Genomic DNA, 23334 nt, shown 5'->3' with positions numbered 1-23334 from the left:
AAAATTCTTGTCTGTTATGTGTAGGCAAATAAAGAACTGACTCTGGCTGAACTGTTCCATGTTTTCTTGTTCTCCTTAGTCTGACATGTTCCTAATATCAAAAAAGCAATTAATAAGTAATTTACAAAGGTGATTAAGAAAGGAAGTATGTGAACCCTGTCTGTGTCTTTTTAAATGTGTCGAACCACAGTTTGGGCTGTGTTGGCTTTCCCTCTTCTCCTAGTGCTCTAGACCTGCCAGAGACAGCGATTTTGCAGTTCACCATTTCTTTCCCAGAAGTGCTCAGTAATAATTATTGTAGCCATCACCAAATTTTCCCATTTCTTTTTCCTCCTGAAATCATTGTGTACAGTTCTTCCACAGTCTGCCTATGAACACACACACACACACACACACACACACACTATCTGCAGCATTTGAAGAAGTGAACTCCTGCTCACAGAACCATAACACAAAGCATAACACATTTTATACTGTTTAATTTGTCAGAAATTTTCTTGTTTTTAACAGAGCAACAATACTGCCATTTGGATTTTTAAAATTGATTCTGCTATTCGTTAATAACAATGGATCAGCTTTAGAACAGATTGACCCAAAAAGAGACAGCAATTAAGCTGCTATAGAAAACAGAGGTGGTTATTTTGATATATGAGACATACCCTATCTTTAGTTTCATCTATAATTCCATAACACTGATATCTAAATGTTAACCAGTGTTTACATATAATTCCTGGAATCCAAAGGAGCTACAATATAGTCTGTTCCCCAATATTTTGTGGGGTCTATTGTTGGTTTTGATTGTGAATTTTTAAGGTTGCATATTCTTATAAAACTGTCAAGAGTTCTGAGGGATGAGGGATGTTCAGACCCTAGAAAGAGTGCATAGAAGTCCAACTAAGATGATAAGGGGCCTGCAGGATACATTGTACAAGGAATGGTTAAGGGAACTAAGTATGTCTAGCCTAATGAAGAGAAGAATAGGGGTGACATGATAGCTGTCTTCTGGCACATGAGGGGCTGCCACAGACAGGTGGGGGTTGACTTATTCTCCAAAGCTCCTGACTTTGGAGGACAAGAAGCAATGGATGGAAGCTTGTTAAAGAGAGATTCAACCAGGAACTCAGGAGAAACTTCCTGACAGTGAGAACAATTAGTGGAAAAGCTTGATTTCTGGAGTTGTCGGTACACCTCTGCTGAGGTTTTCAAGAAAAGACTGGACAACTACAGTAGTGGTCAAAATTGTGGAAACCTTTTGGGAAAAGCGTATTTTTGAGGTTTGATGGCTAATAATTTGGAGTTTCAAGATAATCATATTCCACTGTTGTAATAGCCTGGGAATAGACCAGACCTTAACCCAATTGAAAATCTATGGAGCTGACTAAAGAAACTTGTTTGTCAGAAGCGACCCAGCAATAAAACCCAGTTAATAGAAGCAATCCTTCAATCTTGGTTTCACATTATAACAGCTGCAGAACTAAAAGACTTGGTTCACTTCATGGGAAGATGTCGTAAGGCAGTAATTCATGCTAAAGGTTACCCAACTAAGTATTAACTGATGTGATAATTTTTGTATATCTCGTTTTTTTACCTGTTTCACTTTTCTTCTTTATACTGTAACTGCTATTCTAATAGCAAATCCTTCATAAAAGTTATTGCATTACATTCTTGATTAAATTATCTTTCCATTGATATGTAATTTTATGGTACTACTCCAAAAAAAAGTGGTGTTATTAGCTAGTTTTAGAAAATACACTTTTCTCAAAAAGATTTCCACAATTTTGGCCACTACTGTATTTGTCCAGGATGATATAAGGTCTCCTGCCATGGGCAGGGCATTGGTCTAGAAGACCTCCAACATCTGTTCCAGCAGATTCCATGAGTCTATGTGAGTGCAGGAGAATAGAAATATAATTAATAAAAATGTCAAGACTAGTTTACATGATGTATCTTAATAAAATAAGTGTAGAAGAAAAGTTGGCAGAAAGAAAAAATAAATTATATAAATGCAGAATTACTTAAATAAATAGTGATTCCTGGCAATATCCAGGCAGATACTACCAAGAATTCCTAAAGAAATCATGGAAGTTACAACAAATAAGCAACAAAGTCATATCTAACATTGCCCATTGTTTTCTTTAAAAAAGAAATAACTTGTTAAAAACCACACCCACCCACACATATGGACCATGCCTAATACCTTAATTAAACTATAGAATACAAGTAATCCTCAATTTACGACTGGTTCAAAATTACAACAGACCTCGCTAGGAACTCTTAAACTCTGTTTCTAAAATTCCCACTCTGGTCATGCTCTGCAACCAGGCCACATTTACATGCCCACATTTTATGACTGTTTTGCCAAAAGCCAGTATTTACTTTTGTTTTTTTGTGAACCATATTTTATTAACAACCATAGCATTTGCTTAATGACCACCACAAAAAAGGTTGTAAAATTGTGTCAGTCATATGGGTGACCTGATTTATAACCATCATGACTACTGCTGTGTTGGGCAGACTCCATTACAGTTGTAAGTGAGGACTACCTGTAAACACATTTTTCTAGGTGGTTTATTTTGGGGGAAGGGCAGGGAGGAATAACTGTTATGGTAATTTTTTGTCCCACAAAGTTTCAGTTGTTACTATTCTCTCAGACAACAGGTAATCTCTATGTCCTCTATTGTGGATATGTCATCATGCAAAACTGAGAATTAAGCATTAGATTCTTATTATAAAGATTCTATTGTGTTTGGGCTGACAAATGCATCGAAACCTCAACTCAGTCCATCAGTAGCTGATCATAGCCTTAATGAGAACGACAGGTATGCTTTATTCCACGTTGCCTGAAAGTTGAGTCATGGCAACTGGACTTGTTTTGTTGATTTGAAACATTTCACGGTTTATCCCAAGTAGCTTTTTCAGACTGGCTGAGGCTGAAGCTGAAAACCAAGTAGCTTGTTTATCCAAGCTACTTGGATAAACAGCAAAATATTTATTATTATTATTATTATTATTTTATTTATTATTTATTTCCAACCAACAAGAAAAGAAGTCCAGTTGCCATGACTCAACTTTTAGATACCTCTACCTGGATGACTGAGAATCTTCATCGACATTGATTCCAAGTTATGTTATGCTCATATATACTGTATAAGGGTGCTCCCTTTTCCTATTTTTCATTTGTTTGATGGACTACTCAAGTGTGTGAAGTCCAGCATGTAGCCTAGAGACAAAATTTTAAGTCATGTGTCTATAATTTCCTGGGCAACTGGGAAATTAACTCATTACTTGGCATCTTCTACACCAGACCAGAAAGTTTTCAGAAATCACTGAAAATGTTGGGTGTTTCAACCTGAATGATAGCTAATGTTAGTAAGAGCCACGGTGGCAAAGTGGTTAGAATGCAGTACTGCCGGCTATTTCTGCTGCCTGCTAGCTGCCTGCAGTTTGGCAGTTCAAATGTCACCAGGCTCAAGGTTGATTCAGCCTTCCATCCTTCTGAGATCGAGATCGGTAAAATGAGGATCTAGATTGTTGGAGGCAATATACTGATGCTCTAAAACTGCTTAGAGAGGGCTGTAAAGCACTGTGAAGCAGTATATAAGTCTAAGTGCTATTGCTAATGTAAACAAATCAGGCAGAATCTCTGTCAAGCAGCAGAGAGATCTGATCTGACCCTAGGCACACTAAAAGCTATAGCAGGACAATCATAAATGGCTCATGCTAGCAAGTTCAGTCACCTTCATAGAATGCATAAAATGACATGGCCACATACCCTGTTTCCCCCAAAATAAGACATCCCTGATAATAAGCCCAATCGGGCTTTTGAGTGCTTGGCCAATAAGGCCAAGCGCTTATTTCAGGGTTCAAAATAATATAAAACGGTCTTATTTTTGGGGAAACATGGTCTGTACCATATACAAAGAATGGACTAGATTCATTGAAGGGGAAAAATCAGTGGAAATTATTTTGCAGACAATAATTGCCAAGGCCAGAGAGTATAAAGCTAGGTCATGTGGAGAAAAAATGTTAAATATTCCTCATGCAGATGTATATACAAAAAAGATTTCTATGTTGTCTTGTATATAACTTTTTTGTGTCAAACACTTTTTCAGTTACATCCCGCATTTAATATTGTTCTGGGCTCAGAATGCTTATTTGATATATTTAGACTGGTCTTTGTGAATTTCTGAAATTTTACCTACATAAAGCTGTCTGTCCTGAAAAGTATAATTTGTGTTGCACAAACAACACAAATTCAGACATTTCACAGTTTTAGCACTCGGCTGTTCTATTTTTCCATCTGTCTTGCATTCATGCAGCAATCTGGGTGGGACTGACAAGTTTTCCCTCCCTATTTTCTCTATTCCATATGTCTAGGCAGGATTAAATCTTGATTTGAAAGCCTGTATCTATCAGGGTTAGTATTATGGTTGAATTTCAGTCTGACTTGCCTAAGCAAGAGACAACAAGGTTGTCTGTGTGCTGGGGAGCTAACATATATGGAAGGAAGGCGGATTTGGAGGGTCGCTCACCATTGGCTTCTTATGACAGCATTCTCCTCTGAGGCATCCTCTGCATGCTCATTCAGCTGCCTCCGCCTTTCCCTCCCCCCTCCCCCGCCTTTTCTATCACTTCATTACCGATTCACAGAGAGAGGCGGCAGCAGCAGCAGACGCCTAACCACGCTTGTCACGAATCAGGGATTGCAATGAGCTCATCCTTTTTTTCTTTGCAGCTTTACAACCAGCCTTGGCTTTTTGCTCTTTCTGCTTCTCCTCCTTGTACTTACACGCACTTCTAGGCAAGCTGGGCCATTGCAGCCCTTTTTCTGCATCATTCTCTGCCATTTTTCTCTTTTTTCGGGCATTTTTAGATCCAAGTCTTCAGCTTATATTTGCAGCTGTACTTTGGAATACCGACTTCTTCTGTGCTTCCTCCAAACATGTTTTGGGGGGATTTTTAAAAAATATTATACTTGGTTGTCCCTGTTGTGGACAATAAAAGCATTGGTTTCTAAGAGACCTAAATCTGGCTCCCATAATATTATAGTGGAAAACTGTGGCTTAAGAAGACAGCATTTCTCATTCTGGATACTTGCAGTTTTTTGCTGATGGAGGAAGGGGTGTCTTGCCCAACCCCAGCTCCCAAGCTCGCGCCACCCATCAGAAGGACCCAGGATATTCATGATGAGAGAAGCAAGCTTGTGAATGAGTATGCTTGTCGAGTGCTGGAACTTCTGGGGATGGGGCATCGCCTGTTTGTGCCTCGTCTTCTTGCGGTGAGATCCTTGTTTTGCAAAAACGGGTGTCTAGCAAATCTGTCATTCTTGTCTACTGTCTGTCTGCTTTCACATACCCAGTTCATCTAGTGGTTCATTAGAGGGTCTGTCTCTTTTAGTCATTAGAGTTGGGAAGCAATGGCACTTAGCTACCTTCCTTCAAAGCCAGGCATAGGCAACGTGGTGTCCTCCTGTTATTTTGGACAACTCCCATCATATTACATTATTGGTCATGATGATTGGAGCAGTTTTGTATTCTGGTCCCAAATCGCTCTGCCTGTTTTAGATAGTGAGAAGGAAGAACTGTCCACTATTTTGTGAATCCAACATTATTTCTCTGTTCTGAATGTCTGATTTTTATTTTTTTAAAGCTCCATTATGTAATTTTCAAAAGCATGAAAATAAAAAAAAACCAGTTAATGTCATTTTTTAAAAACCCTATGTTATATGACTTGTTGCTATTAAAACTGAGAACATCCTCTTATTCTGCCTTTCTACTGAGATACAAAGGATAATTTTGTTGGTTGTCAATTGTTAATTGTTGTCCTAAGCAAACAATCATGTCTGAGATGGATTCTAGAATAAGGATATTGGCATGAAAATAACTATGTCTTATTAAATAATAAAAATATAATTGTTAATGAACTGTGATTCTGAAATATATACGCATATTCTTGTCCTTGATTTGGTGGTGAATATGGAGATCCTATTTGACAAGTAAAGAATACAAGTTTGAGGTAGCCAAACTTTCTTCTAAAACTCTTTGGATGCATCTGAATTTCAATTCTTTGCACTATTCTGGCCCATCAGCTTATTTAATAAATTGACAAGATACCATCAAAACATTTTATCATTATAGTGAATAAATATTATCAAAATCAAAAGATAAAACATTTCTATTATTTTTAAATTTTTGATCTGTCTAACTCCAAGATTTGTCATTATCTAATTTATAATCCATCATGTCCTTAAACAAATCAGGTTTCATAGCAATATATTTTATGCAGTGCCTTTTAGTCCTGGATTGTAGCTGTTCCAATACAGAGTCAGTGATAAATGTAAGAGTTTCTTCTCTATTAACATGTCCTTAAAATGGCTAAAACTCTGTTAAGCTGTAACTGCTGCCTCTAGAAAAGCAGTATATGTATGTGGCTAAACTTTAGCAGTTCAACTACCGTAACCAGTAAGTGATCCTGCTATCATCCCTCAATAAATTGTATGTATTGTTGACATGAGAGAGAAATTGCCACTTCTTTTTTTTTAATTTGGCACCCTTGTAAATCTTAATAAACGATACTCAAATTTTTTTACAGTAAATGTATCAATTCAGATGTGAGATCAAGGAATGTTCGATCTGGTATACTATTTCCAGTATCTGTCTATAGAACATACTGGGGGTGGCTTTTATTTCCTGCAATTTGTCACCAACATCTCATATTTAGCTAAAGCAAAGGTGTGCTGTCTTTGGAAACAGTAATTCTATTTAATTGTCATGAACAATAACTGAAAAGACACACCATTCATAATTTTTATTTATTGGTTTCTGTCTTTAACATTTAAAATTTTCTACACTGTTTTATTGTCCTCTTTTTTAGGTGAGGGACCAGACTTGTGCAGACAAATGTGTGAATTTATATAATGAAATTATAATTTAATTTTTTGCTTCTTTTTTTTAACAGACGCCTCCATGGTTTTACTTTTTCCAATTTTTCTCTCCTATTTTTCAGTATCTTATCCCATATCTTACACTTACTGATATGAATTATAACTCTTCAGTGTATGTAATTTTCTCATGGCTGTATTCTTTCACATTTATCTCATCTTGTCATTTTTTTCATCACACCACATCCAAATCATTTGAAATAAATTAACAAGATCAATTAGTTTTAATCCAAAAAACAAGTATAGCATAATGATTAAAATGTTGGATCAGGAGCAAAAAGACCAGATTCTAGTCTACAATCAAGCCTAAAAGCTCACTGGATAACTTTGGGCCGATACTCTACCTTATAGGATTGTTGCAGGGATAATAGGAAGAAAGAGCACCATGTGCACTGCATTAAGCTCCTGAATGAAAGGCAGAATATAATCCAAATAAGTAAATACAAATAGGAAATGAGTTGCTTCTCTCATTTACATAAGTTATTAAGTGATTCCTATCATACATTTCTTTTTAGCAATTTAATTTTGTTTCTTGGCCTTTTAACTACTACAATTTTGTAGAAGTTATTGACCCCCCCCCCAAAAAAATTAGCCCTATATATGTAAAGTCTACTAGTCAATATGTAATGTCTATTAGATAATCCCATGAATCTTTTTGAGAACACTGTCAAGGAAGGTTTTATAGGTTGTATAAATGGCATATTATATTAATGCCTCCTGAACTTCTCATCACATTTTCTTCCTACTATTCTGTCTCCCCTCGGCTATTGTAGCTGATATCTCATTTGGCACATCTCACTGACCTTCCTAATTCTAATTTCCTTGATCCAAACCCTCCCCTCCCCATATATCCATTCAGCTGCCACTATGATGTCCACACATACCCATCACCAAAGAAAGCCTTGGCTTTCCCCCCACTCTTACTCTACTCCAGCCATTCTGCCTTAAAACAACCACATTTTGTTCTATATCTGGGGCAAAGCAGCTGCTATCATGTACAGATCAAACCATCTGGTAGCACTTTTCAAACAAACACATTTTATTAAAAGACATAAGCTTTCATGAGCAAAAAGTTTAATCAGATATTAGTTTAGTCAATTCACGCATCTGCTGAAGCTCACAAAAATGTGTGCCTTTTAATAAAATGTGTTAATCTGAAAAGATGTTGCCAGACTCCTCCTGATTTTTTGCTACTGTACACTAACAACCAGATGAAAATATCTGAAATGCAGTTTGGTTTGATCACAAACTATCTAAAGCCATACATTCAAACAATCTGTTTCGTCCTGTTCAAATACTTTATCCATTGTCTTTTTCTAGTTCTCAGAATTTCCAACAGTTTATGTAGTCTACAATCACTTTGCATCAGAAACTGAAAAGTTATCTGAATTTCTAAACACTATTTCAAAATTAGAATGTTTTGATAGTTCTCGTCCAAGACAGACCTAAAAATATTTACTCCAGGACACATTGATAGATTTTTCTTGCATGTGGGACCCACAAATCTATACTTTGAAGCAGGGGTGAAATTCACTTACCTTCCCTACCAGTTCACAAATGTTCACGTGCGCCATCGTCTGCACATGCACAAAGCCTTCTGTGCATGCGCAGAGGCTTAAAATGTCACAAAAAAAGCAACATCATGACATCCATGTGGGTGGCGGGAGCCTTCTGCAGCCACGCTACCGGTTCGCCTGAGCCGGATAGAACCAGCTAAATTTCACCCCTACTTTGAAGGCATTATTTCATTAATTTTTCTCTATGTCCAATTTTTACACATATTACCATTGGAAAATATGTCTGCTTTCCCTATCGGGATATGAAAGATAAAAAATTCTTACTTGTCATGTTCTTTTCTAAGTTTGTGACTACTTTTCTCAGTAGGATTACTAATGCATTTACTTTTCTAGAACATAGAATAGAATAGAAATCTTTATTAGCCAAGTGTGATTGGACACACAAGGAATTTGTTTCCAGCGCATAAGCTTTCAATGTAATATGTGATAAATTATGATCATAATAATCATAAGATACATTCATCAAAAATCATAAGATACAACACTTAATGATAGTCATAGGATACTAAATAAGCAATCAACATAAATTATATTAGGATACTAAATAAAACAAATAATATAAATTGGAAGATACAAGCAACAAAGTTATAGTTAAAGATAAGGAAAGATATAATAGGAAAGATGATAAGGATAATTGTAATGCAGCCTAGGTAATTTGACAGTATTGTGGGAAGTAGTTGTTTAGCAGAGTGATGGCGTGGGGGAAAACTGTCCTTGTGTCTAGTTGTTTTAGCGTGCAATGCCTTATAGCGTTGTCTAGAGGGAAGAAGTTGAAATAGTTTATGTCCAGGAGGTGAGGGAGGTCAGTAGATATTTTCTTTATGGCTCGTGCAGTATATAGGTTCTTAATGGAAGACAGATTGGTAGCAATTGTTTTTTTCTAACTATCCTTTGAAGTCTATTATCTATCATATCTATTTTGAGCTAAAAATAATACTAATTTCTTCATTATCGGCTGTAAGGTGGTAACTTTTTTCCTCTTTGTTCACTTTTTAAATCTTCTTTCTGTACAAGAAATAACTGCATTGTAATCTCTTGTTTTGATTTCAGCTATAATTTGTTCTAATTTTGCCATTCCTTTAATGAATGCAACTAACCCATTCAATTTTTCCAATTTCAGCCAGTACCATAACTTTTTGTTCATTGTAAAAGTTTCTCAAAAGAACACTCTAATGTCCAGGAATCACAGGTATTTGGAATGGTACAGACTCAAAGGCACACAGATCTGTTCCTTGTAGAAAAAACTTACCCTTCCCTTTGTTAATAGGAAAGTAATGCACAGCACCACTGCTGGAGATTTTCAAGAAAAGATTGAACAACCATTTGTCTGGGATGATATAAAGTCTTCTGCCATGGGCAGGGGGTTAGACTAGAATACCCCCAAGTTCCCTTTCAGCCCTATGATTCTATGAGTCTAAGATGTAACAATTAAGCATTTAATCTTGCAGATATTTCATTGTGGTGGGTGACAGTTGACAAGTGTTTTCCGATTTCACTCTTTTAATTGTCAGGGACATCTGCTTTCCAATTTCTCTTTTAGCAAGATTCTAAAGAATTTTCAACTCAAATCCAGGGGTAAAATGCTCCTGGTTCAGCCCAGTTCGGCTGATCCGGTAGCGATGACGGCCGGTGGTTCAGAGAACCGGTAGCGATGGTAGCTTGAGGCTCTGCCCACCCGCCCGGTCGTCGTTACTACCTGCTTTTACTTCCGGAGAACCGGTAGTAAAAAAATGCTTAAAAAGTTAAAAAAAAAAAAAGTTCCAACAATCAGCTGAGCGACGCACGATCGTTGGAACTTTTTTTTTTAACTTTTTAAGCATTTTAAAGCATTATTACCAGTTTCGGAGAAACAAAGCGCTCGGCTGCTCCCCCTTTTCACTCAGCCCGAGCTTCTTGCTGCGGATTTTCATGCCTTGCTTCAGGCACCTGGGATTATCGCCCTCGTCTTCCTCCTCCTCCTGTCCATCTTCCAAGTGGAAAAATACCAGGAGCAAGTGCAAAAAGAAGCGCTTGCTTGCTCCTGGCGTTTTTCCATTTGAAGGAAGCTTTCATACCTGTGAAGGCAAGTCTGGCTTCCTGTGCTGCTCGCTAAAAACCTCACCAGTACCGCTGTGCACATGGCGTGTGTGTGTGTGTGTGTGTGTGTGTGTGTGTGTGTCTTTTTGCTCCTGGTCTTTTGCAGTAGCCTGTGCCCAATGTCCCGTCCCCGGCCAACTGAACCGGAGTTGGGGAATTCACCCCTTCAATCCACCCCTGCCTTCATTCCTCTTTTCTTTGGAGGCCAATCAGAAGCAGCCCTAAGTCATTCTAAAGGTCTTTTAAAGCCTCTGTGTGTGTGTGCGTGTGTGTGCGCGCGTGCGTGCATGAGCTGCATTGAATGTCAGTGCGGAGGCAGGGAGGGGGAGGGAAATGACTCCTCCAATCCACCCCCGCCTTCATTCCTCTTGTCTTTGGACGCCAACCAGAAGGAACCCCCGAGTTGTTCTAAAGGTCTTTTAAAGCCTCTGTGTGTGTGTGTGTCTTTGCTCCTGGTCTTTTGCAGCAGCCCATGCCCAACGTACACACACACACACACACATGCCGCGCGTATAGCGGTACTGGTGAGGTTTTTAGCGCAGGAAGCCAGACTTGCCTTCACAGGTACGAAAGCTTCCTTACAAATGGAAAAACGCCAGGAGCAAGTGCAAAAAGAATCGCTTGCTTTCTCCTGGCGTTTTTCCATTTGTAAGAAAGCTTTTGTACCTGTGAAGGCAAGTCTGGCTTCTTGCGCTGCTCGCTAAAAACCTCACCAGTACTGCTGTGCACGCGGCTTGTGTATGTATGTGTGGAAATCGGGCATGGGCTGCTGCAAAAGACCAGGAACAAAGACACACACACACACACACAAGCCGTGTGCAAAGCGGTATTAGTGAGGTTTTTAGCGAGCAGAGTTTTCCACTTGGAAGACGGAGAAGAGGAGGAAGAAGAAGACAAGGGCGACAATCCCGGGCGTGTGAAGCAAGGTGTGAAAATCCGCAGCAGGAAGCTCGGGGTGAGTGAAAAGGGGGAGCAGCTGAGTGCTTTGTTTCTCCGCCCCCCCCAATCATCTCCTGGACTGGGTGGCTGAGGTGGAAAGGCTTGCAATCTTCGGGGCTAGGAGGCGTTGGATCTGGCTTGGCGAGGGGTGGGTCAGGCTGGTTAGGTGCTGATCATCAGAACTTTTTTTTTACTTTTTAAAGCATTCTTTACTAGTTAAAAATGCTTTAAAAAGTAAAAAAAAAAAAGTTGGCCACTCCCACCCAGTCACATGACTACCACCAGGCCATGCCCACCAAGCCACGCCCACAGAACTGGTGGCAAAAAAATTTAGATTTCACCACTGCTCAAATCATCTCAATCTAAAACAGTGTTGGTTTGATCTTTGCTGATTTCCAAGGCAGTATAGATGTTTAACCTACTTTATGCTTTAATTTTCTTTTGCAAACAGCCTTTGTCACTCCTGGGGGTCTGGTGCAGGACTTCCTCCCTCTTTAAGAGGTTCTTTGTAAAGAGTATTAGGAGAGAAGAATTTCTGAGGCTGCTTGATGCTTATCCCTGTCCAGAGTCCCACTTGCTGTAGCTACACCTGGGGTTCAGTTTTTCTTTGAACTTCATTGTCCCATCTGGAACTTCTTTGACACCTGTGGGCTTAATGCTACTGTTGAATAGAAGTGATGTACCCACTCTGACTGGGGTGCAGGTTTAGCTTGACTCCCATCCAGCTTCTTTCTTCCATCCTGGTCTGGTGTAATGGTGCCATTAATGGTGCCACTTATTCATTACATTCTGTTTATAACCGAATTGCTGGGCAAAAAAACCATTGTTTCTCACTGTTGCTTTTCTCACTATTCATGCCCTGACTCCAACCATTGACCTAACTTCTGTGGTTTCTCAAGGTTCTGCTTCCAGGCAATCTTATGTCAGAAGCTTCCTTCATACCAGATTCCTCTTTTCTAGGCATTCTGCCAAGCAAAACCTCCTACCTCCTGGCCAACTGCCTGGATCCCTTGCCAACTTTTTCTGGCCAATGTGCCAGCTGGATTTACTGGGACTACTGTTGCTTTTCTGTGCTTGCCAATCCACTAACTGAATTGTTTTACCTGTAGTACTCCAATTCTGCACAATCTTCCTTTTTTCTTCTCTTCTCCCTGGATCTTGGAACTCTAGAGCTCTTTTGTCTTTTCAGTAGCCCTGCAACCCTTACTATTGGACCAAGCTTGAGGTATTCTTTTCTCTGCCCATTTATCCATTTCTAATAGCAAACCTGCTTTTCAAGTGCTTCTCCCCTTTGAATGTACCTTCAAGTTAAGTTATATGTGTTCCACAGAAAGAACTCAGGAACCATCCTGTTGTATCTAATATACCCTTTGTATTCCACATTCTAGCATGATGTTTTGCTGTAATTAAATACATGTATTAAATAAATAAAGCAAAAATAAAATTATCTATTATCTGATATTTGAGGGACTGCAACAAAGATGAGGGGGGCAAGCTATTTTCCAAAGCACCTGGAGGCAAAACAAGAAACAATGGATGGAAACTAATCAAGGAGAGAAGCAACCTAGAACTAAGGAGAAACTTCCAAACAGTGAGAACAATTAACCAATGGAATGGCTTGCACTCACAAGTTGTGGGTGCTCCATCACTAGAGGCTTTCAAAAAGAGATTGGACAGCCATTTGTCTGAAATGGTATAGGGCAGTGATGGCTAATCTTTTTGCCATCGCGTGCCAGGAGAGAGGGGGTCCGTGGGGGGGGGTCACGCGTGCATGTGCCCAAACCCATAATTTATGCACCCCGCGCATGTTTTTCTCTCTCACCTGGCTCCAGAGCCTCTGGTGGGACTGGAAGTTGGTAAACGGGCCATTTTCGGCCTCCGGAGGACCTCCGGGGGTGAGGGAGAAAGCCATTTTCACCCTCCCCAGACTCCTAGAGAGGCTCTGGAGGCTGGGAACAGCAAAAAACGGGCCTTCCAGTCCCACCAGAAGTTGGCAAACGGGCCATTTTTGGCCTCTGGAGGACCTCTGGGGAGGGGAAGGCTGTTTTCACCCTCCCCAGACTCCTAGAAAGGCTCTGGAGCCAGGTGAGAGAAAAACGGGCCTTCCCCACCACCCCCAAGATCCTCTGGAGGCAGGAAACAGCCTGTTTCCCTACTTCTGGTGGCCCAGAAGACCTGAAAATCAGCTGCACGCGCCGGAACTGAACTTGTGTGCCCACTGACATGGCTACAGTGGCATGCATGCCACAGGTTTGCCATCACAGGTATAGGGTCTCCTGCTTGAGCAGGGGGTTGAACTAGATAACCTCCAAGGTCCCTCCCTTTCAACTCTATGTTCTATCTCTATTATTCATCTATACCTATCTAACTTTATGATCCTCTGCCTTTTCTGATAATTGGCTCATTGTCTTTGGTTTCAGCCTGCCTGTATGACTGTATTGTCATTAGATTACTTGCCAAGTGAATTATTGCAAATTTTTAATAATTCATATTTTATCTTGTATTTCTTTTCATTATTATGTAACTATATATTGTACAACAATTTTTGAAAATTCTAGGCGACACAGTCTTGTTTCATATATGTTGGAATGGAGTGTTGGCATTTAATGTCCTTATTCATGCATCTTTAAAAGTTCAATAAATAATTTATATAGTTTGTTGTATTTCATCTGATCTATTGTTATTATATAAACTCATTTTCTAAGGGAATTGCTTCCGGAACATATGCTGACTTGGCAAATGTTTCTGTTTTTCTGTAATCTTGTTTGCAAAGGGTTTTAGAATAGTCTTTTAATCTTCTTTAACTTAATTTGCTTCAATTAGAGCCTCTTCCATGATTACAGGTAGTCCTTGACTTCCAACTGTAATTGAGCCCGGAATTATGGTTGTAAGGCGTGGTGGTGCATTAAGTAGGTTACCATGTGACCGCTCCAGATTTTACAACTTTTTTTAGGCAATCATTAAGCAAATGTCACAAATGTTAAATGAATGCCACAGTCATTAAATGAATACTGTGGTGGTTAAGCAAACCCATTTTCTTCAGTGGACGGTTTTTTGGGTTTTTTTCTGCCAGAAACCAGAAGTAAATCCCAGAAATCAGCAAAAAATGCTGGAATGCTGCAGATGGCCATAAATGGGAGCTGGCTGCCGTATGCCCAAAATGCAATTATGTGGCTTTGTGTGTGTGTGTGTGGCCATCAGAACTCCAAACTGAGTTGTAAGTAGCTCTGTGTGTATGTGTGTCATAACTTCAAATGGGAAGTGACTGGTCGTTAAGCAAGGACTACTTGTACACTTGAATAGCCCTAACCTAGTTAAAATGTTCCTCTGATCATAAATATGCTTTTCATGTTTTTTTCATTAGTTCCTTCAATTTGTTGACATTCTTATTCAAGATATCTTGCCATGTCTATTCTTGCTTGATGTCTGGCTTCAATTATTTTTTAACTTTATTCCCCAAGACTTTTTCCTCCAGCATGATAATTTGTTTCAGAAGCTTCTTGGAGGTGCTTCTTGATGATATTTTGGAAGATTTTTTTTTCTGGTCTTCTTCTTCCAATTCAATTTTCCCAGTGTCTCTTTCCTCTTTCTACAGCTTCTTAGATCCTTTTTGCATAAGTTAAATGAACTACGGTAAATCGGTTAGATACTACAGATATTAACTGCTTTAGATTGTTTTTTAAAAGGGGTAGTTTGGAACTTGTGTGAACTTTTCATCCACCTATTAGCAGTCTCTTAAATGTTCCTCTTTCTCTTCCTTCCTATTATGCAATCCATATTTTGGTTGTCCATCCTGTGATGATGTCTATTTGTGGAATCTGTATTTATGTTGTCTGAAACAGGAGTTTCAGACAACATTATTTCAGATAAAGAATTCTGGTCACAAAGCTTTGTTAATATACTGTATCACCTGCATTATGATGCTTGCCCGACCCAAACCTTCTTATAATTTCAGGTTCTCTCACATCTACATCTACTGATATCTCATCATATCAAGATAGGATTCCACTAAGGAGGGATTTCCTCCATATTCCTGTCTTATGTTAGTCAATATTCAATTTGAAGGATTTAATATATGAGTTAGTTTCTCCCTTTACAGGTAGTCCCTGACTTACAACAATTCATTTAGTGACTGTTAAAAGTTACAACGGCACTTCAAATGGGACTTGTAAAAGTGACTTATGACCATTTTTCATGCTTATCACAGTTGCAGCATCCCCATGGTCATGTGATCAAAATTCAGATGCTTAGCAATTGGTTCATATTTATGACAGGTACAGTTTCCTGGGGTCATGTGATCATCTTTTGCAACCTACTGACAAGCAAAATCAATGGGGAAGCCCGATGCACTTAACAACCATGTTACTAACTTAACGACTACAGTAATTCACTTAACAAGTATGGCAAGAAAGTTTGTAAAATGGAGCAAAGTTCACTTAATAACTGTCTCACTTAGCAACAGAAATTTTGGGCTTAATTGTGGCTGTAAGTCAAGTATTTCTCATTAGGAAAGCCAAAATTTATCATTGTATGCTAAATTCTGTCTTGAATATTTGAATGCATTTATAACCTTCCTGTTTGATAAGACAAACATACCTAAATATATGTGTGTGAGCATACATGCTATCATATGTATACATAAAATAAAGAACTATAATTCTTACATGTATGTAAAAAGAGAATTCCATTGCAACATACCAGCCACATTTGCAGTGTATCACTGAGGAACAAGGAGAAGATGGAGGGCCATGAGGCCTGTCCTTTTTCAGGTCTTTTAGGAAGCTGATCTGGGGTTCAATTAAACCCAGTAAGATAGTGAAAATGAGAGTGTGAGTACAATTTATTGAGTTCACATTTTAATTTCCCAAATAAAAATGCAGACAAATATTTATCACAAAATTATATACCATGGGAATGTGGATGAGAGTGTATTTTTTTCACAGATGCTGAAATGAGAATATTGATAAATTTCTGCTTTATTACTCTAGAAGTACTAACTTTCATAAGAGGAATTATCACAAGAGGAATTCCATAGGAGGAATTATCACAATAGCAAATTTACTTTGTTTAATCATTAACATAAAAAAATGGCAACACACCCAGATTCCAAGTTGGTCCTCATCTGTGGTATATTAATTTTGGTGTGTTCGCTATAACTAGGGTTTATATGTTTATAAATGGTTTTTTTTTTTTTTTTGTATATTACTTACCTTTATACATAGTTAACCATGAAGGCAATTGCTGCATTGTTCTGTCATTTCTGAAGCTTTCAAAACTTTATACTACAATGATACACAATTCAGAGGTCTGAGAAAGAAAAGCTATCAGCATGATTTTAACATTACTTTTTAAGTATTTATTTCTCAACTTTATTATTTTACAAATAACTCAGGGTAGTGAACATATCCAACACATTCCCCTTCTCCAATTTTCTTTTAAGTATAGAAGAATAGCAATATCTTACATTATGCTGACTCTAATTTTCTTGTTTTTAGAAAATAGGGTTATTTAGCTTCCTATTCCATTGATTGGATTTATCCTTATATAAATACTATATCTTATGAAATAGAGCAAAGCTACTTTGATTCACTGTTTACACCTGTTCTCCAATTATTTCTTTGCAGACTTCCAAGGAGGATCTTCTGCAAGCTGATTTTGAAGGGGCTTTAAAGTTTTTTAGAGTGCAGCTGCCTAAAAGGTACAGAGCTGAAGAAAATGCTAGAAGGCTTATGGAACAGGCCTGCAATGTCAAGGTAAGATTGATTATCTTGGACATTTTTGACATAAAATAAAGCTAATATAAAGACTGACAATTTGAGAAATCAATAATTGAACAAAGAATATCTTTGCTAAGTTTTTATTCAACCCCACCCACCCACCCACCCCAAAAAAATCACCATTTACCACCCAGTTTGCTTAGACAAAAAAATGGTTTATGGAAAATCTGGTTCTTCTTTCTGGGGCTCATTCAAATTGGTGCAGTACTCAACAGAGCTAGATCCACACCAGAATGTTTTAATTCTTGAATAGACTAATTTGACAGGGTGTGCTCAGCCCAGGGTGTAAGGATTCTTCGGCTTTAACGCACTGTGTATTTTTAAATGTTTTCAAATACTTTTGTATCCCGCATTCCTTATGCTTGTCTTTGACCATAATAAAGATTTATTGATTCGTGCAATGTTTAGGAAAGAGTTTCTTTTTTTCTTCAGGATTACTTTGAACATTTTTTTCTTTTATATTAAGTTTTCTTGGTTATTCACAGTAAAGCCTTGGGTCTGTTGCCATTTTTGCATTTTTCTTTAAGAATGACAACTGACAGAAGCTTTACCTTATATGTCATGATGAAGCTTAGACAGAATTGCCTATATAACCAAAAGGTTTATCAAATTAACAATCACATCTCTTGGTTTTCAACGCTCTTTTGTACTTCTAATAATTATTCCGGGTTTATCAAATATATACTTTGTTCCAATTGCAAATCCTGGCAAAACTGTAGCTCAATGTAGCTTTTTGATATGTCAGCACCAGGGGCATTGGTTCCAATCAGATGTGAACCAGACTACTTTTCCTAACACAGGAAGATAAGCCAAAAAAATAATTCCACTCAAAATCTGCAGATTCATTGTCAACCAAAAAGAAGGAGAAAGAAGTCTTATGTGTTTCACCTTCCCCACTAGCATCACCATATTCTCAAAACTCTCCTGATGCAGAAAAGAATATATGTAGCTCAAGTTGAAATGTGGGGTCTTTAGTGCTTTCTGAGCTTGACTGTTTGCTTGCAGACATCTCATAACCAGGGGTGGGTTCTAAATTTTTTTGCTACCGGTTCTGTGGGCATGGTTTATTTTGTGGGCGTGGCTTGATGGTCATGTGACAATTCTTTAGGATTTAGCAGAGGTACTGGTCTACCAGGCTTTTAACTGCTTCCAGAGCTATACAGGTCTACTCATTTGTTTTTGCAGACTTTGGTCTACTCATTTATTTTTGCAGGCACTGGTCTACTCATTTGTTTTTGGAGGCACCGGTCTACCAGCACACTGCCTTTTAACACTGATCAGCTGTAGGGCGGCCCTTTGAAGCCCCGCGGCAAGAGTTTAAACAGTTTTTTTCCTTCTAGCCGATCAGCTGGGACTCAGGAGGCAGCAATAGATTGGGGGTGGGGCCAAATAAAAGGTAAGAATAACGCGGGGGGGGAACCGGTTTGGTGACGTCATATCGTCACCGCTACCGGCTCGGCGGAACCGGGCAGAACTGGGAGGAACGCACCACTACTCATAACCCAACTAGATAACATCAGTGCTAGTGAGTGTGACCTTTAACCTTGTTTATATATAGTAGTTTTTCCTGCCAGTATTGGTGGGGGCTTGATTTTCTGCTGAGTAGTTCCTTGATTAGGATATTGTTTTCTGTTTGGTTTTTTTTTTTTTTTTTTTTTTTTTTTTTTTTGTCTAGTGTTAATCCATGTTTATCGAGTTGTTGGCCATTGGAGGAAATGTGTTCTGGTCTTGTTTCCTTCTTAGCTTTTAATCATTGGGTGATATGGATATTTGGTTTATTTCTTTGTCTGAATATCAAGATTCCAGGAATTCCCTAGTGGTTTTTTTATTTAGTTTGGTCTAAGATGCTCATAGTTTCCCAGTTGAAACCAGATGACTCTGTCCACAAATTGTGAAATTAAGACATTTTCATCATGTCTTCTGACTGCTAGATGGTGTTAATGGATGTGTTCTGCTAATCTTCTGCCTGTCCTACATATTAGCTGTTACATTCCTTACACTGTATATAGTAGAGGATTCCTGTTTTTTCTTCCTGGGCTGCTGAGTCTTTTGGTTTACTTAAGATGTTTTGGAGAGTTTCATTGGATTACAGGATCATAAAAAGGGAGTTTATGTGCCACGATGATGCCATGTGGTTGTAATAATCTGTTGGTTATTTCAGAGATGTTATTTTTTTCATAGCTTGTATTGGTTGTGCTATAGTGGGTTAGGTAGTCAGGCACTTTTTGATAAAATTACCTGGGTATCCATTTTGTTGTAAGATGTTGTATAGGCAGCCTGTTTCTTTTTCTGGTGTTCCTGGTTACTGTAGTGTATTTCTACTCATCTGAACAATGTTCTTACACAGCTCTTCTGGTCAGATATTGGATGGGATGTTATATTTGAAAAGTATTAATGAAAAAAATATTCAAATACAAAGCAATATCTTCAGAATATATGTAAATCCCTTGTATGGCAGAAAAACCAGAATCAATAAGACAGGGGTTCAGGAATACTATTGTTTTAAAAGTTCCTAAGCACCAGATTGGTATATAGTAACAAATTTAGCAGTTTTTCAGGAGAAATTGTAATACTGTGATGGTATTTTTAATGATAAAGTGGAGAAACGTTTTAGTCAGAAAAAATTGCATGGTCCAAAAATTTTACTTGAGCAAACATGCACTTTAATATGGCAAACTGTTCTGAAGGCACATTGATCTAGTTCCTTGAACGTTTGGCAAAATAACAAACAGCCTTTGCTGAAGTAGGGAAAAATATGGGCAATGAAAGGCTGTCTTGTCTCTTTGTTTCTTAAAGTGCTATTGGCTTAAACCCTTTAGTTACTCATCTGTTTATATAGACAGAGACAATACCAATGTCTCTGTCCAGTTGCAACTCCAGTCTCTCTAAAATTTCTTAAATCTGGTCTGTTTTTTGTGGCTTTAATGGTTTGCTTGCCAGTGAGCAATATAATGTCTGAAGGAGGCTTATTTTACAGTTTATAGTAAATGCACTTATTTTAGGATCTTCTAAGGCAGGGGTACCCAACCCCTGGTTTGCAGACTACTACTGGTCCATGGCCCGTTGGCAACTGGGCTGCACAAGCAATGGGCGAGCGTGGGAAGCTCAATTTGCGTAAGTGGCATGCATGAGTGTGAAACCATCTCCTCCCGCTGCTGCCGCCGCCACTGCTACCAGTCCACGGAGCTGGAAAAGGTTGGGACTGCTGTTCTAAAGTATATTGCAAAAAACATAGTAACATATCATATTTCTTTCAATAACATTCCTTCATATACAGATTGCATAAATGATCAAATCTTTATGAGATTGCATGAATGAGCCTTGGTAGCGCAGCAGACTCAAGCATTGTTAAGTAATACCAGCTGCCTGCAATTACTGCAAGTTCAAATCTCACCCGGCTCAAGGTTGACTCAGCCTTCCATCCTTTCGAGGTAGGTAAAATGAGGACCCGGTTTGTGGAGGCAATAAGCTGACTTTGTATAAAAAAGAACACCGCTTGTGGGGGGGGGGGCGAAAGCCCTACTAAGCAGGTATATACAAAAGTATGAAGGCTATTGCTTAACGCATTTGACCAGGTTACTTATTTAATCATTAATTAAATCAATTATAATTCTATGAAAGAACAACTATTATTATTATTGTATTGATCCAATCTCAGGAAAACATTCATATGCTGTTATGTTTCTACATTTTTAAAATTACCTACCTGTAGTTCAATACTTTAGGAGGTATTTTGTAATTTTGTATTATGGTTGATCAGAATAGTGAAGAATTCTACACAAACTGAGCAAGCAACATGTTGATGCATAATTTTTTATCCCTCCCTCTTAGTTTTACCAGTCAACAGAAACAGCTAAACAATAATAAATAGCAGAAGCATCGGTCATTACTTTACAATGCTAAGTTGGATCTCTTTTGGTTACTTGCCTAAGTAGCCTGTTAGGAATCCTAATGAAAACCCATGGTCTGTTCTTGTCCTCTAACTCCCGGCTTTTTTGAGAGAGGAACTAAGTAGTTGGTTCATAATTAGAATTTTTCATATGCAAATGTGGCCACTAGCTCCTACTTTAATTTCCACACCACACAATAATTGCACACCTAGGAATCTTTGTGGGTTGCAAAGGATCACGTAAAGATTTCCAGTTGGCAAACTTTTCTCAGTCATACACTTGAACTAGAAACAGATACAAGCAGGCATATCTGTGATCAATAAGTTTTTTGTAAGAAAGATAACGAAGCTTTCATGAAAGAATTCCAACTACTGTGTATCAAACACAAGCCGTTTCTAGTAAAATCAAGATTTAAAGTCTTGTATTCTTTTCTTGCATAGTACAAGAGACTTGAAACTACATTTTTGGGAGGCAGGAGGAATAGTTTCCACTGTCCCTTATTTTCATAAGCCAGTTTTAATTCAGTTTTAGGCTGCTTGCTTCTAATTTTGTGAGATCTTATTCCAGACCCCCAGTGTGACAGACTACAGGTATTATTCATTTAATAACTGCACGGGTAATGAAAAATTAACTTTGTGACTAATGTTTGACGAAACATGCAATCTCTTGTGGAACTGTTTTTCTCTGCAGCACAAGAGTCCCTAAAAAGTGTTAACTGCAAATTAACAAGATCAGTTGTGTGACCTTAACTGGTCAGCTCACAGCTGTTGCTTGTAACTGATAGGACTTTAATCACTTCTACACCATGGGCTTCTGTTTGCTTCCAAATGGCTGGAGGGCGTTAGCCAAATAGGCAGTGCTAGCACTTTCCTTTAAATATGTGTTCCCCATTGTATGCCTGCTCACTCTCTTGTAGTCATAAAGAAATCCCAGATGTCCAAGATGCCTTTAGAAAAGGCGAGAAACTTGAAATATTATTACTGATGCATGATGGATAATTGAGAAAGTCAAACAATGAAAAAAATCACTATATGCTTCATTGATTAAAGTTCATTGTTGACTATATCGTATATGAAATGTGTTCAGAAACATGGGTATGCCAAAACATCTCATTGATCTCATAAAAAACTTATACAGATCAGGAAGCCACAGTAAGAGAGAACACGGTAAAACAAATTGGCTTCAGGCAAAAGAATATGACAAGGCAGTGTACTCTTCCTTTATTCAATTTGTAAAAAGTGGAGTGGAAGAAGATGAGCATAATTTTAAAATTGGAGGAAGAAATATCAATAGTATGTCTATGCCAAAGATAGTGCCTGGATAGCTGAAAATGGAAAGGATCCTCAAGCTCTAAATAAAAATCAATGAGCAAAGTGAAAAAAATGGGACTAAAGTTAAATATAAAGAAGTCCAAACTAATGACAATTGGTAAAGTAATCAGCCTTAGAACTGACAATGAAGATATCAAAGTAATAGATTCTGCCTTTAGGATCAACTATCAACAGTAATGGAACAGTCACAAATACACCCCTTACCAGCATGTGGTAAAGCAGCCCTGTAGGCCTTAAAAAAGGTATTCAAATGTTATGATGTCTCTGCACCTATAAAGATCAAGCAAGCCATAGTATTACCTGTAACACTCTATGGAAACAAAGGTTGGACTTTGAAGAACCAGCATAGGAAGAATATTAATTCTTTGAAGTTTGGTATCTGAGAAGACTCCTGAGAATACCACGGAGAGCCAAGAAAAGTGGATCATTGAACAAATGAACCCAGGATTTTTACTTGTAGCACAAGTGACTGGGCTCAAATTATGCTACTTTGGACACATTATGCAAAGGCATAATTTCCTGGAGAAGGCTCTTAATGCTGGGGAAGATGGAAGAAAAGCAAAGAAGAGGATTAGTGGAAGTTACTGATAGGTGGGTGGACATTTTATTTTATTTATTTTTTATTTTATTTTATTTTATTTTATTATTTATTTATTTATTTATTTATTTATTTTATTTTATTTTATTTTATTTTATTTTATTTTATTTTATTTTATTTTATTTATTATTTTTATTTTATTTTTTTTTATTTTTTTAGATTTGTGTGCTGCCCATCTCATTACACTGGCAATGAATTACTATTGG

At 38.0% G+C, this 23334-nt stretch overlaps 1 protein-coding gene across 5 annotated transcripts in view; it reads left to right on the top strand.

Annotated features, from left to right (window-relative positions):
- Positions 1-23334, top strand: part of RABGAP1L (RAB GTPase activating protein 1 like) — a 213062-nt gene that overhangs the window by 142869 nt on the left and 46859 nt on the right. For all 5 annotated transcript variants that reach the window (XM_034409764.3, XM_034409762.3, XM_034409765.3 and 2 more), the window contains one exon: positions 17157-17285. In XM_034409764.3, coding sequence (XP_034265655.2) covers positions 17157-17285 — 129 coding nt within the window. The remainder of the gene's footprint in view (positions 1-17156; positions 17286-23334) is intronic.

This window comes from Pantherophis guttatus, chromosome 3 (genome assembly GCF_059756535.1).
Source record: "Pantherophis guttatus breed Tessera chromosome 3, ASM5975653v1, whole genome shotgun sequence".
Classification (NCBI taxonomy): Eukaryota; Metazoa; Chordata; class Lepidosauria; order Squamata; family Colubridae; genus Pantherophis; species Pantherophis guttatus.
The sequence above is the reverse complement of the archived record's forward strand: the minus strand, read 5'-3'. Positions and strand labels throughout refer to the sequence as shown.